Genomic DNA, 18,129 nt, shown 5'->3' with positions numbered 1-18,129 from the left:
GTTCAACCCAGTGACTTTTAACCACAACTTACTCGAGTGGTGTTTTTCCTCCTTTTCATGTTTTGTAGAGAAAATTCGTATTTTATTCCAGTTTCTTCATTCCAGGCCTGGCCTTGAACATTAAGCATTTAAGTTGTCCATTTGCTATTTAAATGTTTAAGAGGGAGTGAGTGGGGCTAATCACTTCGTGGTCTGACCATGCTGCCCTAAAAGAAAATGCCTGTCGACTTAGTTTAATTCCGAGCCGAGCCCTACAAACCTGCACAGCTCAATCAGTGTTCTCCTTGTAGTGATAAACATCACCAGCAATTTCTCAATTTAAAATTTTAATGAAAAGTACAGCAGATAAGGCTGTGTGTTGGAAAAGGGTCTATGAAAACAGTCTAAACTGGATTGTGTAAACCCGTGATTGCTGTAAACTGTCCACACTTCCCAAACAAGGGCCTGTCCTGGCTGCGTCCTGCAGCGTGTGTGGGGCAGCCCACCCTCGCCCAGGCGGGACGGTGGGAGCGGCGAGGAGGACGCCGTGGTGCCGACCGGGTCCATCCTGCCGGGGCTTGCGTGGGAAAGCTGGCGCTGGCCGGGGCGTTGCGTCTGAAGATCCATTCCTGTCCCATGGGGAATATTCCTCGTGCACTTCTGTTGTAGCAGCGGTGGGGAAACAGCAAGCATGTAGCAGCAGTGCTCTGGAAATATGCAGGCATACCTGAAAGTGCTGCATGGGCATGCCGTGGGGCACCTTTAGCTGAATGCATCACGTTCTGCATTTCCGTGCAGTCCCTCTGGCAGTGTTTCGATGTAGGCGTAGAACCTGTTGCGGCTGGGCTGTGGAGTGGATGAGGGCCTGTTTTTGTGCACTCCTGTCTCTTCCCATGAGTTTTCCTTGGGGATGTCTGCCCATGTTTGAAGCTGTTTTTGTTGTGCTAAGGCTGCCAGTTGTTTCACTGTTATATGTCTGTGTAAGAGTTAAACTCAGCTGCTCAAATGTTAACTTGATGCACACTAATTCCGGCAGCATATTGAGTACTTGCTGCCATGACATTATTGTGAAACTTCTTCACAGTCAGATGACTTTATCAGCTAATCAGAGCTCAGGATTTCTAAATGTCATCTTATAATGTCTAATTAAGGTTGCAGTTTGAAGACATCATGTACTTTAATTGAAAACTGTAAGAGTAATCTATTCAATTTTTTTGTTAAATTAATAGTATGGACCTTTAACAGATGGTTAGTAAGACATTGTTATTAATGAAAACATCCTACTGTTTGAAATCCATCCACTTGCCGTCTCATGTAACTGGCAGAAATAAGGCATACATCTCCCAAACCAAATGCATTTTCCACTACATGGCTTTATTCTTATACTGTGCCAATTAGCAGTCCCAGTGCTGTGATTACACCTCTCCTGCAAGATTTAAACTTTTCAGTGGCTGGGGATGTATTTTCTGTTGGGCAAAGCTTAGCGAATGAATTGGCAGCAGCTAACAGGCTGCAGGTCATCTCGCATGTCCCTCGTAAAACAAGGGAAAACAATAAGAACCCTGGGCCAAAAATACTTTTTTAATCCATTAGGGGAACCGGCCAGCTGGTCTGGCTTCAACGATGCCGTGGTGTTTGCTGGCCTGCAAAGCAGCACCGCTGCCTCTCGAGAGCAGGCGCTGTCAGCCGGGGCACGCTGCCTGGTCCCCGCGGAGCTGCACTCGCCGTGCCGTGCTCGCCGGGCTGGGCCTTGCCAACAAGCCCGCTGTTCCTCCCGCTGGCTTTCTTTCCTTCCCTCTATTGCTTCCCTGCATCCCTGGGGACGTGTGGCAGCAGCAGAGACTCAGGAAAGCCAGCATATTTATCACTCTCTCCTATGTGGAGGCTCTAAAATGGCTTCTGAAAAATAAATCTCCTTTAAGATCCTCTCAAAGCAGGGTTCGGCTTACTGCCCCAGGAATAAGGAAAAGGCTCCTTTTTCTGTGGGGACCTGTGGCTGCCGTGGAGGCAGCAGCGTCCTGTGCCCACCGCCCCCGGTGTCGTCCCTCCTGCCAGGAGCTGCGCTGCCCCATCGGCCGCAGGCCCTGCGGTGAGGGCAGCGCTCCGGGCGCTCCGGAGGAGGACGCTCAGCCGAGGCCCAGCGGCCCCGGGAGGCCGCTCGGGTGGAGCAGCCTGGAGGCCAAGCAGTGCCCCAGCGTGCCAGGCTTCGGAGGAGGCCCTGCGCCTCTGCGAGGGGCACGAGGGCAGAGGCCGGACACGCTGGTGGGCGCTGATCAGCGCTCCCAGAGGAGCAATTTGCATCCACTCCGAGGAGATGGTGTTTGCGAGCCAGGAGGAGGAAGGGACTTCGTTACAAATCAAATCTTTTTCCCCTCAAGGGTTTTGAGGAAACGGAGGCTAGAACGAGTTTTTCTTTACACAGGGGATGAAGACAAGTAGTGGGGGGTTGGCAGGCGGCAGCCCAGCCCGTTCTGCTTTCCCCTTCCAGGGATGGGAGTATGTCTCAGCGCAGCAGTGACTGTAAATGTTTCAATTAGTTAGCTTCAGATATCAATAATAAAATCTAGCTTCTATCTAATTAGATAGAACATTAGTTGGTGTACCCTTACTCAATTAGAAAAATACATTTTAAATGAAGTTTTAATTTATTTTTGTCTTTAATTTAGTCACGATGGAAAAGGCAATTTAGTAATGTGAAAGCTTGCTTTCAGGTACTTTGAGTTAGAAATCAAGCGAGGTAATGTTGCACCACCACATTTCTTTCCCCTTTGTTTTAAGGGGCAATTAAAGCAAGTCCTGCACAAGTATGCTTGCTGCTATGGAACTGAATGGCACCCAAAATCTTTCACATTCTAGCTCTTGTAATCAAGTATCTTGTGAGCAGGATAGAAAGGAAGGGCAGAAGAGCAGGGCCACTGCACTCCTCCTCCATTTGCTTATAAAACACAGGGCTTGAAAGAGTAATTGCTTGGCAGCTGCGCTGTGTAAGTAACACAGCGTCAACGTTGGTGCATGGTTTGGGGGCTTGTTGCTGCTGGCTGGGGTCTCAAATCCATCTCCTTTAGCACTCCGTCCTCCCCTCTGTTCTCTGCCATTGGCCAGAAGTTGCTTTGCAAAGCAAACATCCCTTACTCCTAAACATCACTACTTCTGATTTGGCTGGACTTTTGAGGGAAGAAAAAAGCATCTTGGATCTCACCGCAGAGGGCAGGAGGCCTAAGCCCCTAGAGACCTCCACAGGCTAACCAGCGCTGAAGGCTGTGGCTCGCAGCGTGCGCTGTCCTCAAAGAGGAAAGGCTCGCTGAGCTAGAACAGCTGCTACTGGATTTTTGAAAGGCTTAGTCCCCCACTTTCCAAATGTGGCCTCTGCGATTTCAGCCTGCTGCAGGATGAAGAGGAATGACCCAGTGCACTTATGATTTGTTGTGGTGGAGACACCAACATAACTAGGCATCTCCATGCAACTGAATGCACTGGTTTATGTGATAAAATTGCTTGTTTCACTTCGTTTTTCAGTTTTGGAATGAAACACCTCTTTATCAATGATCTAGCTTAATAAACGGAGTATAAAGTTTTACTGGAATTTTTTGGAAGATAATTCACGGCATGCTTTCTAAAACCAAAACCATGCACCTCTTGTCTGACAACATAGCTTGCTATGTCTTGACAAAATGCAATACTATGGAAGCTTTATCGTGTCCACTTCCAACTTATATTGCTAATGCAGTAAAATTACATTGATACTCAGTTTTATTCCCATTTTCAACTTCGGAGACCATGGATCAAAATTGCTGCTTTAGAATATCATAACTGGGTAACACTTCCAGACACACACACACAGACACAAGAAAAGAAAGAGAGCGCTAACGTCAAAAGGAAATAAAGCATTTTGTTTTAAAAGTTTTTTGTTGTTGATAGATATTTGTCAAACTAATGCCAACTTGACTTGTATTTCTCTGCTCTTTAATCAAAAGCTTTGTTTGCTTTTCTCCTGCTTCTAATCTCTCTTACCAAGCAAAATTCTTTTCTAGGCATTATTTCTATTTTAGGCAAAACAACTGGATAAATGAAATTGTGTTGTGTTTTTTGTTCTATTGATGCTGAACAAGATAGTGACAGCCTGCTCTGTGTGGCTTGCAGATCAGTTTGTATTTGTGATATTCAGAATATTAATGGCTTTGACAATGGGGACTGCTAGAAAATGAAAACTGCTTGATCCCAGCTGAGAAGATGCTACATAATCATCATGAATTTGTATTTTCATTTCAGAGTGGAAGGACAATAAAGAAGCTATGAGCTGGAATTTTTCTCTGTAGCAGTGAGGACATAGAGATTTCCTAAGAGAATAAATGTGCTTGCTTAAGAGATCTCAACTTTATTAGCTCTGTGTATAAATTCAGAGGTGTATACAAGCTCTCATGCTTTCTCTTAAAACATGCATATATTTCAGTTTTATTAATTTGGATGTGTATAATTCATACAGAGTAATAACTTGAAATTCAGATATTGTTTTTAAACTCATTATTTATCATTTTGAGACAAAATAGGTGACCTAAACTAACTGGACAACTACTGGGGAATGGTATTTTGGTTCCAATCTCTTCTTTTCTTTTCAGAGGCCTGGTGGGAACCGATGATACACTTAAAGGTGCAAAGATATAAACCAGAGGAGGTCAAGCCAGGGGGAAAAAGCTTGCATTCAAATGGCGTCAGATTCCCTGCAGGTAGAGCCTCTGGGACAGAGTTGGTTGATGCTGCTTTTCAGAGCTGAGAAAGCTGCGTCTGTGCTTCTGTGTTGAATTCTGCAAGTCAGGGCTGCAGTAGCAGCTGTAGGAGGAGGGATGATGCGGATAATCTGGAGAGCAGGGCGTTGGTCACCTTAACCTGGGCCCTCTGGCAATGCACAGCTGCTGCATCCGTAACGGACCAGAGGACTTGTTTGTCAAAAGCAGGATTTGTTTGTACCACTGCCTCTATATGGACTGGAGCCAGCTTTTCAGATGAATGATGTTGAAACCTTCTCTCCGTTTCAGTTTTGGCTGGTGTCTGATGCCAGGCTTGGTATCAGCCACGCACCAGGGAGCCACTCGCAGTCCCTCGCCCCAGGGCAGCGCGGGGGCTCTGCTGCCTGCCCGCCTTCCTCACGGTGCTCTGAGGAGACCCCCTGGCACAGGGGCCTGGTGTCTGCAGGTTTCCACTTGGTTTTGCTGGGCTAAATGCTGGCGCGCTGGGCTGCAATGCTGAACTTCAGCACTGGCTAAGCAGGTGCAAACCACTGGTTGTCACTCAGAGCCTTTGTTCTTACATAGTTCTCCTCTCTTCCGCTGCCTCTTGGGTCCATGTCAGAGCTTTCCCTGATGCTACCTGAACAACTTTGTCCCCAACACAGTGTTTCCTTCTGTCTTTTTCTCTCTCAAACACTTCCTCAAGCAAGTGGAGCCTGGACTCAGAGTGCATCAACAACAATTAGCTCAAGCAAAGGAGTGCCTGCACATGGTATTTTGGGTTTGGCCAGAAGCAGAGCCCTACAGGATTATTGCCTGCTGGCTCTGTCGGGTGATGCCTGCCTCTGCGTTTGCAGCCCGGCTGTCTCTGAAGGTGGCAGGCTCAAGCTCGTGTCTTTATTAGTGCATAAAGCCAGGCTGACACGAGCCTTAGTTCACACCTCGCAGAAGCGCTGGTTGTTCATGCCAAAGGTGTCCCTTGGAGATGTCCGGACAGCGCTGTGCACAGCCCGCAGCTGTACTGCCCTGTGCTGCAGCTCTCCTGCACGGTGCTGAGCGGCAGCCTGCAGGCTGGGTGGGATGCTCCGTCTAACAGCATCAGTGGGAGGCCAGACTACAGCTCATCGTGATGCTCGCGCAGTCCCAGGGAATAGTGTTTTCTTACATCTCCTTCAAGCTGATGTTCAGGTTTAGACTGCCTACTGTCAGGTGAGGGTATTTGTTGCAAATCTCAGTGTGTTCTATAGCTCTTCATTTTTTCTTCTGAACAAGGTCTTTGTTTTGCTGCAAATCCTTCAGCTCAGAGCAGAATGAAGTCTGCAGCTTTTCCGCAAGCATGATGAGTAATGGGCTTCTCTTGAAACCGTTGGTATGTTGGATCCCTGCCCATCAGTCCATTCTCTGCTAAATGTCCTATTTAGTTCCCATTTGTAAAGACAAGCACAGATTTTGGAGAAGTTGCTAGGGCTTAGGTTTAATTATTAGATTTTAACATGCATGATTTTCAAGATACCATGTGCAATAAGACTAGCTAATCTAAACATGAGATTGTCTTGGATCAAGATGGTTCATGTGATAAGGAGGGGGGAGGTTCCTCAGGACTATGTTGTCATTCCCCATTTTTGCCTTAAAAGGGAATTGAGGTTTTCTCATTGTCTCCTCTGGTGGTTGTTCCTGTTCAGGAAGTCTATCTGGAGGATGAGCCGTGGTGCCCAGGCTAGGCGTAGCTGTGGCAGCTGCACCTTCTCAGTTCTTCAGAGCTGGATCCTGGCATGGCAGTGATGCATGGCTGCCATATGACACTCCAGAGAGAGGGCTGCTTGCCAAGCGTCCAGCTTTTGTCCTTCTCCTGTGAGGTATTTCTGGAGGTTAAGATAGTACTCTGTAGCCCAGGGTCACTGGTGCCTGTGCTTAATTTCTTACTAATCAATGGCACAAGGGTAAACATGGGCAGAACGGCTTCTGTGGAGCTAGTCACTATTCTCTTTGATGCCTTGATAAGCCCTGGGGAAGTTAAGGAGAACAGGAGCTAAGCATCATGGAGTATGGAAGATGTTTTTCCCTTTCTTTTTTAACTTTCACAACCTTGTTAAGCATCACCGTTGGCATTTCACAGCGCACTTCAATGGTTCAGTCGTTTGTCTTTTAGTGTAGTTGCAGGTAGTAGGTATAAAATCAATGGCACTGACACACAAATGAACACTGAGCACGACGGGTAAGGAGTTTATCCACCGGTTGGCAGGGTGTGCTGTCAAGCCTCTGCTACGCAATGTGAGTTGTAGGGGTTTTCTAGACTCAAGGCACATAGTCAATACCCAGCTGCAAAGCCTGGTTTGACCAGTTTGCAGGTGCAAACAAAAAGCAACACTTGAGAGCAAAGAGAAGGCCTGCAGAACACTTTGCAAAATTACGGCTCCCCTTGACAGGCAACATTCATGGTTATCAAACACATTTTCTTGTGCAGAAAATCACCAAGATAAATTTTTGTGTACAGGGACCTTGTACAGGACAAAACCCACCATGGATGTTGTGAGGACATGCACAGGTGCCGTGGAGCTGCAAGGAGGCTGTCCTGATGCCTGACGTGGATACAGGAATGCACCTCCAGTCCTCTGAGACTGGGCAACACAGTTTCCAACACTTGTGCTTGAGAAACCTTCAGTACAGCATTGTGCAGCACCAGGACAGCCCCTCAGGTTCCTCTCTGTGCCCCCGTGAGAGTGGGGCGAGCCCAAGGGTCCTGCAAGTGCTGCAGGATGCTTCCATTCAGTGGTAGCCCCCATATGAGGTGCATCCAAATGCTTGCTGGTGTTGTTAGTAAACATGGAAAGTAACCATCTAATACAGAGCATAAGGATTTGACTTCTAAAAAAGATTATTTTATATGAGCCCTCAGATATCTCATGAGCCCCGTTGGTACCGAGTACGAGTGCAGCACACCGTCACGAATGATCTTCAGAGGTTTTGTCCCAGCTGCTCCACACCTGATGCTGCCAGCCTGCAGTGTGGTGGCTCGCTCTCCTCGGAGGCACCTCCTGTTTTCTCGGTAGCTGGGACGTGGGAGGTTAGATCAGGTCGTCTGGTCTACTGCAGCTCTGGACTGCTATTTGCTGTGTTAAAATATTTAAACAGCCAAGAAGCTGCAGTCACGTAGCTGTGGTTGGAAAGCGCAGTTCTAGTTCTGCTGCCACCACTGCCTTTTAGTCTGGGCCTTGTGCACTGTACCTTGAAATTATAACGTGATCAGTTAATTACATTGTTCAGTTTACACTAGGCTTACTGGTGTGACATCTGCACAAGACTGCTGTGGTAACGCCGGAGAAAGAGCAATGGGAAATTCTTCAGTGTCAGTCACCTAGAGACATTATAGCCTAAGTATATTCCGCCTAATGCTGTTAGCTTTGCTATACAACTTGCAGCTCTTTGATGCATTCAAGCTAATAATTCTAACAAATGTAGAAATGCAAAATAAAAATAAATGTTCATTTATATAAATTGCTTTCAGTCTAAGCAACAAAGAATAAATTAAACCTCTGAATTATATGCCCAAATTTAGGATAAAACATAGCTTGTGTGATTTTAACATTAAATTATCTAATTGCTTTATGGGATGTTTCCATTAGCTGATCAAATTAAGCCTTTTTTTCCTCACCAGTGCATTATAAACTGCGAACATACAGCTCAGTCCTGCAAGCTTGCATTTAAGTGAAAAAGCTGCCTTCTTAGTGTTCCCACGAAATTAGCAGACATGGTTAGACATAGAGCTACATTTGCATGATTGGGACTGGAGGTTTCAGTATTTCAGCGTTTCTCAGCACTGCAGCCAGGTAGGAGCCTGGCGCCTTCGGTACCTTGGGCCCAAGGGAGCGAGTGCCCTGGTGACTGTGCCTCCTAACGTCCGTTGCCCAAAGTAAAGTAAGATATTTTTTAGACTCTAAAGCCTCATTATTCTGAGAAACATGAGTCTTTGCACTTACTGACCATTGAAACTCATCTGCAGGGCTTTTTGACTCCAAAAATAAGCAGCCCAGTATCCGTCATGCTTGCTCAGTTTGCTTGCTGCTGTTAATTTTATTCCCAAAGCGGTAATTGCTGCTGCATCAGGAGGGGCGTCCCAGCGGGATGTCCCAGCCAGCCGCCGTGCCCTCACCCGGAGCCGCAGCTGTGTGGCTGCCTGGCTTAGTGCTAAGTTTCCTTGGGGCATTTCGGTGGGGCTTTAGGAAGAGCCCTGTTTGTGCTGTGAGGAGATTAAAGATGATGACGACCCATGCTGGGGCTGCAGTCACCCTGTAGTCTTCGAGGGACTCACCAGCACGACCAGGCCAAGGCATGGGCTGTGGACAGGACGGTCGTGGGGAGAAAGTGAACAGTTGGGCATTTTTGCAGACTTGGGTGTCCTTTTTTTCTCCGCTGACTTGATAATTAAATGGTAAAGATGAGGAGACAGTGTTGGATTTTCAAAGCCTGGATCTTTCTCTTCTGACCTTGCTAGTGACATGCTGCCTTTTGTTTGTAATCTTGGGCAAGAAGCAACTGAGAAATGATTTGACAGGAGACAAAAGCAAACAATAGGCTTGTTTGAAAGATACGATGAATGGGATTTAATTGAATTTTTTGTGAAGACATTGATTTGACCCTGTAAGACATATAGAGTGAATCATTAGGGGAATTAACACACATTAAAATGCAGGGTTTTTTTAATCAGAGGGCTTTTATTGTGCATATAGTTCTGTTTTTAATTATTTAATGACTTTGTGCCTTATAGTGACAAATCTATTTCTTCCCCCTTTTTTAAAGGAAAAATGCTGTTAGTGCCATAAAAGGGTATATGGACAGAGCTGATGAGTACTGAATCTTCATTAATGGCCCTGCTTGTGCTGCGAAGCTAAGCACAAACAGCCACATGCTTTCAAAAAGCATCTCTTTCAAGCTGTTGATAAAGTATTAGTGTTAGTTTGACCACTTTCTTCTGGGCCTTTCAGGCTTTTTTTCCTGATCTGTGTATAGCAAAAATTCTGTAGAATTTATTTATTGCAAAAACCTATATTGAATAGGGTATTTCAGAGTAAGATTTCCAAACTTGGGCTGGTCATTGTGGGTTTTGACAAAGGATTTTCAGAGTACCGACTGCTCTCAGCTGAAGCTCCTTCCTTCCATGGTGTTTGTGGCTTTAAGACTTCGAAAAATCATGTCCTGGTATTTTGTCTCTGCAGGGCAATAAGTTAGCTCCGCTCACTTCATGCCTCTCACGGAAAACTATTCTTTTTGTCTGGCTTTTTTTCGTGAGTGTTCTCTCCAAGTATCACTGAGCATCACTGAGTCATCTGTTTCTTGCAGTTCTGCTACAGTTTGAGGTGGTAGACAAGATATTATTTTCCCAGATTCTTGTTACTTATGTAGTGACAGAAGTTGGCACATAGGTGTCAAACTGTAAATATGAATTTCTGCTTGTTTCTTCTCTACATAGCGTGGAGTAGTTTGACTGGAATAACTTTCAGCCATTTTAGCAGAAGCTCTCCTGAAATGCAATATTTTGTTTTTGTTTATCTTGTTTCGGTTCCCTTTGCAGCTGTGAAAATGTCAACTGTATTGGAGTTGAAAGTGCAGTTCTCAGTACAGCGGGCTGCCCCGAAGTCCTGGTGAAGGACGTGGCACCCTGACTGTTCCACGCAGGGTGATGGGGTTGCACATGGGCACATGCAGGTTAAGAAGAAGACATGGGATCCACTTGGGGCTAGGCTCCAGAGGGTTGTGTGTGACTTGGACAGAGCTGCAGAAGGGTGCATCTGAGCAGCAGTGCAGGAGCGCACCAGGGCAGTGCCTGATGGAAGGAAGAAGGTGGCTCTTGTGACTTCTGGGGAGGTCGGGGTGAGTTCTTTGTGGGGTTTGGTGAAGGGGTGTCTGCGGAAGTGCTTGTGGCAGTATTTCCTGCCATTTAAACACATCCTGCTTTGCTTCCCCCATTTGTGTGTGACCCCTTATAGTTCTGAATACAGAGGACACGGAAGGCAACGTGGAGAATGTTCTTTTTGCTGTACGTGTTAATTTATACCACTGCTGAGAGCTAGATATTCCTTGTTATCCAAGGTATTTCCCCTGGAGGAGGGAAATCAGGCTGTAATGTATCATTAAGCAGAAAGCCTCTGGGAACTCCTATCCTAGTTGATGTGAATCCCTCTTTTATCCTGTTAGAAGAATTGAATTATACATTTTGAATTGTTTAAAGATCTAGCTCTGGGTCTGATTGGAGCTATTGTTTTTCATATTATCACAGTAGGGGTATAAGCTCCCAGAACATCTCAGTAAGCATCACTCCACATGTATGTACATATGTGTTTCTGTGGGTCACTCGTGCTTACAGCAGCAATTCTTAAAAAAATTACTGCAAATGCATTGTCTTCGGTCTATTAGGAAATGGCAGACTGGAAGAAGCAGATGCATTTTCTGCAGCATAGCTGTGGCAGACCTTCCATTGCAAAGCCAACTTTGTGTTTGCCATTTCTGTTGTTGGAATAGAACAAGTTGCAGTGAGAAATACAGTTTTCAAAGAAGGAAATTTTCTTGATGATGCATTTAATGAAATAGCCTCCAAATGCTTCTTACCGTGTTCTGCTCTGGGAACTCGGTGACCAAGTCCAGCACGCCCTGGATATTTTAAGGAAGTGCTTTTTTGCTAAAATGCATGATGATGCTTTTCTTCCATATTTATTGGCTACCTGAAGAAAAAAAAAAGCACACTTATCAAAAGCATTAACTGCCCGTATATCTCCTGCACATGTTACACTTATGTGACCATTTTTCTTTATCTCTGACTGCTTATGTTAGTCTGAGTGGGATGATCATGCAGACTTTAAATCTACTTATTCTTTTGTCTGCTGAAATTTGCTGAGCAAGTCCAGGTCAGCAGAGTGGAGATGAGGGAAAACAAATGTTCTGTCTCTAAACAGTAGCATTTCATAGCTGCAGTTCATTCCTTCAGTGACAGTTTGGGGATGAAGACTTCAAATATGTGGTACAAAGGCCAGCTGGAAAGAAAAAAGTAAACAAGTCTTAGGGTGAGACTTAGATTCTTTAGCCTGAAATATTTTTGGTTTTCTGTGCTGACAGTAAGTTTATTCAGCCACAGTCCAGGTTTGATTATCATGAGAGTTACAAATTATTTCATTCTCTTTATGGCAAATCAATTTTAGTAGGAATAGGCACGATACGGTGCTAATTTGAAAACTGCTCAACCTGCCTATTTTTGCAGGATTTTGAGGGTGAATCAGTCTAATCCATCTCTGTGTTAAAGGGATTTGTTTCTCTAAATGCCTGCTTATACAGACCATCTGCCACAGGCTTCCGTGAGACTTCTGCATTAGAAAAGATATATAGATAGCTCCATCTTAGTCATCAGGTGTTGGTAGCTCCACAGCATCTTTAAAGCTCGTCTCCGCTTTAAGATACGGGATGACGCAGATTGTAATGTAGCTCATCAAGGACATAATGTGGGATTGGTTAACAATAAAATTGTGCACACCACAGCAAATTCTGTGCAACTATTGTACTAGCTTAAAAAAAAAAGACAGATCTCGCTTTGTATTTTTGAAGAATGTTGGTTGCAGGTTTGCGTGCGCTATTTACATGTAAAATCAATGGTTGACTCCTACAACTCGCACCCTGTGTGTCAAAGCCTTGAGGCAATGCTCTATCAGCAGCTCCCACAAGAAGCAGTGGGCTAGGTCTCTTCAGAGCCCATGGACTTTGGGAGCTAGACCCTTTCAGCCATACATGATACGAGCTTTAGGACTTGCATTCAATTCACTTACAGCTCCTGCAAAAATGCAGTGTTTGGCACGCACTCGGGGGACATCGTGAGTGCGGGTGTTGTGCCAGCCACCGGCATCTTGCTGTAGGGGGGAGGGTTGTGCTGGGTTATTTTGATATTGAATTTTAAATGGCAATTAGTCAGAAATTAATAAGAGGTGTTTTCAGAGCTATGCTACTGTTCTTCCTTCTCATTCACACAGAAGTGGTGCTGCTCTGATAATCTGCTTCTACAGTAATTGTTTAAAAATGTAGACCAGTACTTGTTTGTAAAATGAGTGCGGTGGATTCTGGGAGAATTTATTTGCAGTGTAAACATGTTGGTTAGGAGTCATTAATATGACATTCACACAACTCTAATAAAGTACATAACACGGAGATCTGGCACCGCTGAAATACCCGGAGGACATTAAGTATGAGTCTTAAAACCAAGAGTATTGGAAACAAGATATTTTTACGTCTCGTTTGGGAGTAATATAATTGCATTTTGTGGCTCTAGCAGATGCTTGGGCCAGCTGGTTGGAGAGCATTGTGGATTTTTTTTAGCTTTGGTACTATACAGATAAAACCCTTATATAGAACTCTTATTTAAAACAAAACAACAACAACAAAAACAACAAAGAAACAAAACCTCATGGTTGAAAACCCATTTCTTGCATGTATGCTACCTTCCTGATTGCACAGCCTGTGGATGCTTCTATTACAGGAGCTCTGGTGACTAAATGACAAATGCTTTTTGAGTCTGATCGGGGGCAGCTGAGCGGTGAAGCCAGCTCTGCCGGCTTTCTGTGTAGCTGTTGCTATTCCAGGTCTCTGAGAGGGGAACTCTGTGCTTGGCTGGGAGTCGGTTTTTGGACGGGAGCAATCGCGGTGCTACATGTTGGCGAGCACACCTTGCTGCGGCCCACTGCACGTTTCCAGCGGCCCAGGGGCCTGAGGCAGCCGCCACGCTGGGACCAGCGCCGTGTGAGGCCTGGAGGCCGGGCCTTGCAGAAGGCTCCGTCACGGGCTCCTGCAGCCTGGCCAGCGTGAGGAGATTGCTGCCCGCTCCTGCTTGCGCCACTCGGGTGGGCGGTTTGGGGCAGTGGGCGGCTGGGTGCGGCTGCCGGGGGTCCGCGCGGCCTGGCTGGGGCCCTGGCAGCTCCACCACCGGCGGGACGCGGCCGCCCAGAGCGTCCCGGGCTTCCTGTGGGCGAACGGGTGCGTCGGGAGGTAACAGGCCGCGCCATTCCTGCGAGCAGCCGCAGTGACTTAGGTTGGTGGCACCCACTGGCTTTTTATGGCTATGATTAATAACTCAGTAATCCTAGTTGCAGTAATGTTGTTCTATTTATAAATATCTGGCTTAGCTCCAAGTGTCCCTGTTTTCGCTGTCTTCCCTTTGCCTCCTGATGCAAGGCCGGGCTCTCGGGAGCACTGTGGGCCAGTTCTGGCGGTACCCGAGTCCTGCCTGTGTTAGAAAATGTTGATTATCCTCATTTGTATCTTTTGTTAGTATTTAAGATTGGGTTTGGTGGTGTAGATACGCAAATTGACAAGGCAAACCACTGTAGCCTCAGCCTCTGGTCTGGGTCTGCATTTTTAGGGTGGTGCAACTGATCCAAAGTGGGAAAAAGGAAATAGTTGTGCGTTTAGTCATAAAATTGTTCTACAACATTCATTCTTTCATGATGCTGGTTCACAGAAGGAAATACCTTGTCCTTGCTGTAAGTTGCAGAAACTTTTAATGCAAAAGTATAGGGAAACTTACAAATAAGTCTTCAAAAACTAAGTTAAGTTGCAGACCTATAACTGGGCTTGTGGAGATGGTGGTTCCTTGCTGGAGGTGAAGATATTTAGAAGGATTCTGTGTTTTAAAAATAAATAAATAAAGTTTCCAAAACAGCCATGCAAATAACTTTTTTTTTTCTACATTTCTTTTTCAGGAAATTGCAGCTTATTTAATAACATTTGAAAAGCATGAAGAATGGCTAACAACTTCCCCTAAAACAAGGTAACATTGCTAATAATTCAGCCTGTGAAAATGTACATTGACTTATTTCCACTGATTACTGGACTTGCTAATCAATTCATTGGCCACAAAGTAAAAACTCCCAGTCATGCTTGATGGCTTGTGACACCAAAGTCTCATTAATTGACTTAATGAGCATTTTATTGAATGAAATCAGATTGATTAAAAATAGAACAGCTGCAATCTTGACAGGTTAAAGTTTTAACCTGATTGTTCAACATTTAATTGTATCCCCTCAGATGAACAGATTTAAAAGACTCTGAGTGAGGTTGTAGGCTATTTATCTTGACAATACTCCCTGCAGCCTCGAACTTTAAATAAATAAAAAAGCACAAAGCCTTCCCTTGTGCTTTGCCTGTTTAAAATGCATTCTCTGGGATTGTTTGCATTTTTGGTGTTTTTCTTGTTGGGGTTAAGTGTTTGATGGTGAGGAGATCCCAAAAAGCCAAATTAACAGACATGTTTGCACTTTATTATTCAGTAAATGTCATGTAGTCTTCTCACTGCCATAAATGTTTAACTTCTCCAGCCCCTTGGGGACTGATACATTAAGTTTAGACTACAGATGTTTTCCTGGCATTTCTGCTGTGTTAAGACTCACGAAGTTTCAGTGCATGTCAGTAACAGAAAAAATGTTGCTTGCTTTCCATTGTTGCTTTTTTTTTCTTTTTTTTTTTCCCTTTCTTTTCTCCGTATTCCAAATCCACCTCTTTCTTGTTGAAAATGGCAGGTTTATTGGCAGGAGCAGTTTAGCTTGGGTGGCCCCTGCATGTGGAACGTCTGTGTTGTGCAGCTGAAGGAGATGCATGGTGCATTTCCACGCCTGACTCTGAGGAGCTTTGCACAAATTAAGCTTTGCAGTTCAGCCATGCCTGGGTCTAGAATAGCAGACTACTGCTCGTGCTCCCTTATCACCAAATTAAATAGGATTCATTATTTTTTCCATTTTTTTTCTGTGTTTTTTTCTTGTCTTGTTAAGTAATGCTTTTGCTTATCATTGTCAAAATGTGTCTGTAACACCTGGAAGGAAAGAAATTTGAAGGTCTCGTTCTCCAAGACCCAAAGCTGCTGTAGTGGTAGACCTGTAAATGGATCTTTCCTGCTGATGACAGCAGTGGGTCTCATTTTCTTTTTGTCTTTGGAGTGTGTAAATGCTTGGTTTCACTCCACTTCTTGGCTGCAGTATAACAGGTAATATGATAATATTAGAAAAGGTTATTTTCTGGCCTGGTTGGTAATCCAAGTTGCAGAAATAACACAAAATAATTCTTGCTGAACCTTTGCCAGACAAGCCTATTAAGTGGTCAGAAAGCATATTAAATAGTTGGGATACACATGGCATCACTAAAGATAAGAGATTATAAATGTGTTTGTAGTAGTGTTTTATGACTTTAAGAGTTTGGTTTGCTAAAGGCAATGCATGAAAATAGTTCTCCTATTAATATTACAATACCTTCCTCCTGCATGTTTACACTTGAAAGAAGTAACGTCCCAGGAGAAGGAAAGTTGTGATGGCTGCGCAAGGACCTTCTGAAATTGTTCAGTTAGTTTTGATTTTTTAAAATTTTCTTTTATTATTATAATTAATTGGAGTACTTAAATGCTGAGTTCATACAATCAGGGCTCTTGGTATTAAAGAATTAATGACATCGATCCTGCGCTGAACTGGAACATTCTCTGTTCTTGTTTGCTGCTGTGGGTGCTGCTAATTTCATTTCAGAAAATTAATAAAAATGAATTGCACCACTGACACTTATAGAGTTTCTTAATACAATGATATATAGTATGATTTGAGGAATAAGTATTAGATGAATTGCTGTAGCTGACTCTAAGAGAACTGTTGGACTTTACACTTCAGGACCAGGTTGCTGCCTGCACTGCTGCGTGCACAGGAGAGCACTGGGCAGGCACGTGCTTTGGGGATGTGCTATAGGACTTTCTTGGCCAGGAGCAGTTATTTTAGGTGGAAAAAGAGATGAAAGTTGCCAAGTTACCGTTCAGTGCACAAAAAAATGTACTTGTCTGTTGGATGGCTGCCCATTTAAAAAAATATCTTTCAACCTTTGTTTTAAGAGTATAACCTGATATTATTTAGGATTCTTGTAAATGTGGATAATTGCTATCTCATGCTTGGTTGCATATCCTAGAATTTGGATATTGCAGAACAAGATATGTGGACGTTGAATAGGGTAGGGTTTCATTGTGATCCAGTAAAGGAGCCCTCACTGGGCTGGTTCAGTGTGGTGGGACCTGCCAGGCAGCAAGTTTTGAAATTTCTGATTACTGAATTAATACATAGGGTGGTAAAAGAGGGAAGAGTTCGTTTTGAGCCACACCTGCATGCCTGCAATTGCTGAATGTCTTGATCTTTCTCACAGGGAAGCTTCAGTGTTTCAAATGCAGTACCAGTCAGATACTGTTTTGGTCATGGATGGAGGAGGACCCTTCTTATAATGCCATTATGTTGACATTAAGGGAGCTACAAGAAAACTTTAACGGTCTTTAATACTGCTTTTTTATGAAACTTCTTGCTGAATGACTCTAGTTGATAAAATATGCTAATAAGTATACTGAAATATTATTAAAACTGTCTTTCGAGCTCTCCATTTTATCAACATAAATTAACAGTATCTCTCACAACACATCGACCTTGATGTTTCCTTGTAATGGTGTTTGGTTACTTGATAATTTGCCAGATGATCTGCAATGGGTATTCCAGTCATCAGTGTGAATTGGTGGAGCTTTTTTGCTAATGCAGCTATACTGAAATTTCTGCCATTTCCAAGTTTAAATGCAAATCATTAAAATAAATAAATAAATAAGTAGATTGATATTTATATATCAAGTAAAATTTAATCATTATTTTCATTGGAATTTCAATGACAAAGCTGACTCTCTTAGTCTAGGAAGTTCTGATACATGAAGATACCTTGCTTATTTACTTCCAAGTATCTCCTATAGTTTAGAAGTTTGTTTTACATTTTAGAGTATTTTAAAAATATTTGTACTATCTAATGTATTTTCGCCTGTATTTCACAAGTAAGGCACAGACAACTAAAGATTTAGCAATGGCCATAAGCTGCAAGGTTAGTATTTCAGCTGGGAATGGCGTTTGGGTGTTTCAGCCTTATACACAATGCTCAGAAATGGTGAGCTTCTAGTGCTCTGAAAAATAAGTTTCATATAGTATTGAGTATTCGGTTATCAGATATTAAGAGTGAAGTCGTATTTTTTCCTCCAACTGATGGTTATTATTGTCCTGATTCCTGCGCTTGCCTCTTCCAGCACTGCATTTAGAATTTGTACTGCGTGACCCATCTCTGGATCAGCCGTGTTGTACCCCATAGCAGGAGCTGAGGCGCGTTGTTTGCGGTTTGGCCATGCTCCGGGATGTGCGGTGTGTCCAGACCCCGTTAGGTACCTCCAGATCTCTGCTGGGACCATTGCCATCAAGCGGGTGGTGCTCGGGTGGGCATGGGTGCGTGGGTAACAGTGGGTCCAGCGATACCATTAAAATACAACATTTTAGCGGTCATCTGGTGGGGTCCAGCACATATTGCTGAAATGTGACTGTAATAGAGAAAGCTGGAGGTAAAATATGTGCTTAAA

At 44.1% G+C, this 18,129-nt stretch overlaps 1 protein-coding gene and 1 long non-coding RNA gene across 11 annotated transcripts in view; both read left to right on the top strand.

The window, feature by feature from the left end:
• CAMTA1 (calmodulin binding transcription activator 1) overlaps positions 1–18,129 on the top strand; it is a 375,526-nt gene that overhangs the window by 88,612 nt on the left and 268,785 nt on the right. For all 10 annotated transcript variants that reach the window (XR_014573304.1, XM_083802699.1, XM_083802700.1 and 7 more), the window contains one exon: positions 14,435–14,502. Coding sequence is in view for 9 of the 10 variants with exons in the window: in XM_083802699.1 (XP_083658825.1) it covers positions 14,435–14,502 (68 nt within the window). In the remaining variant the exon portion in view is untranslated. The remainder of the gene's footprint in view (positions 1–14,434; positions 14,503–18,129) is intronic.
• Positions 16,045–17,824, top strand: LOC310883065. The gene is made up of 3 exons (XR_014573315.1): positions 16,045–16,063; positions 16,899–17,018; positions 17,806–17,824. It is a non-coding gene; the product is annotated as an uncharacterized lncRNA (long non-coding RNA).

The sequence above is a fragment of the Anser anser genome (genome assembly GCF_964211835.1).
Source record: "Anser anser genome assembly, chromosome: 17".
NCBI classification, from domain to species: Eukaryota; Metazoa; Chordata; class Aves; order Anseriformes; family Anatidae; genus Anser; species Anser anser.
The sequence above is the reverse complement of the archived record's forward strand: the minus strand, read 5'-3'. Positions and strand labels throughout refer to the sequence as shown.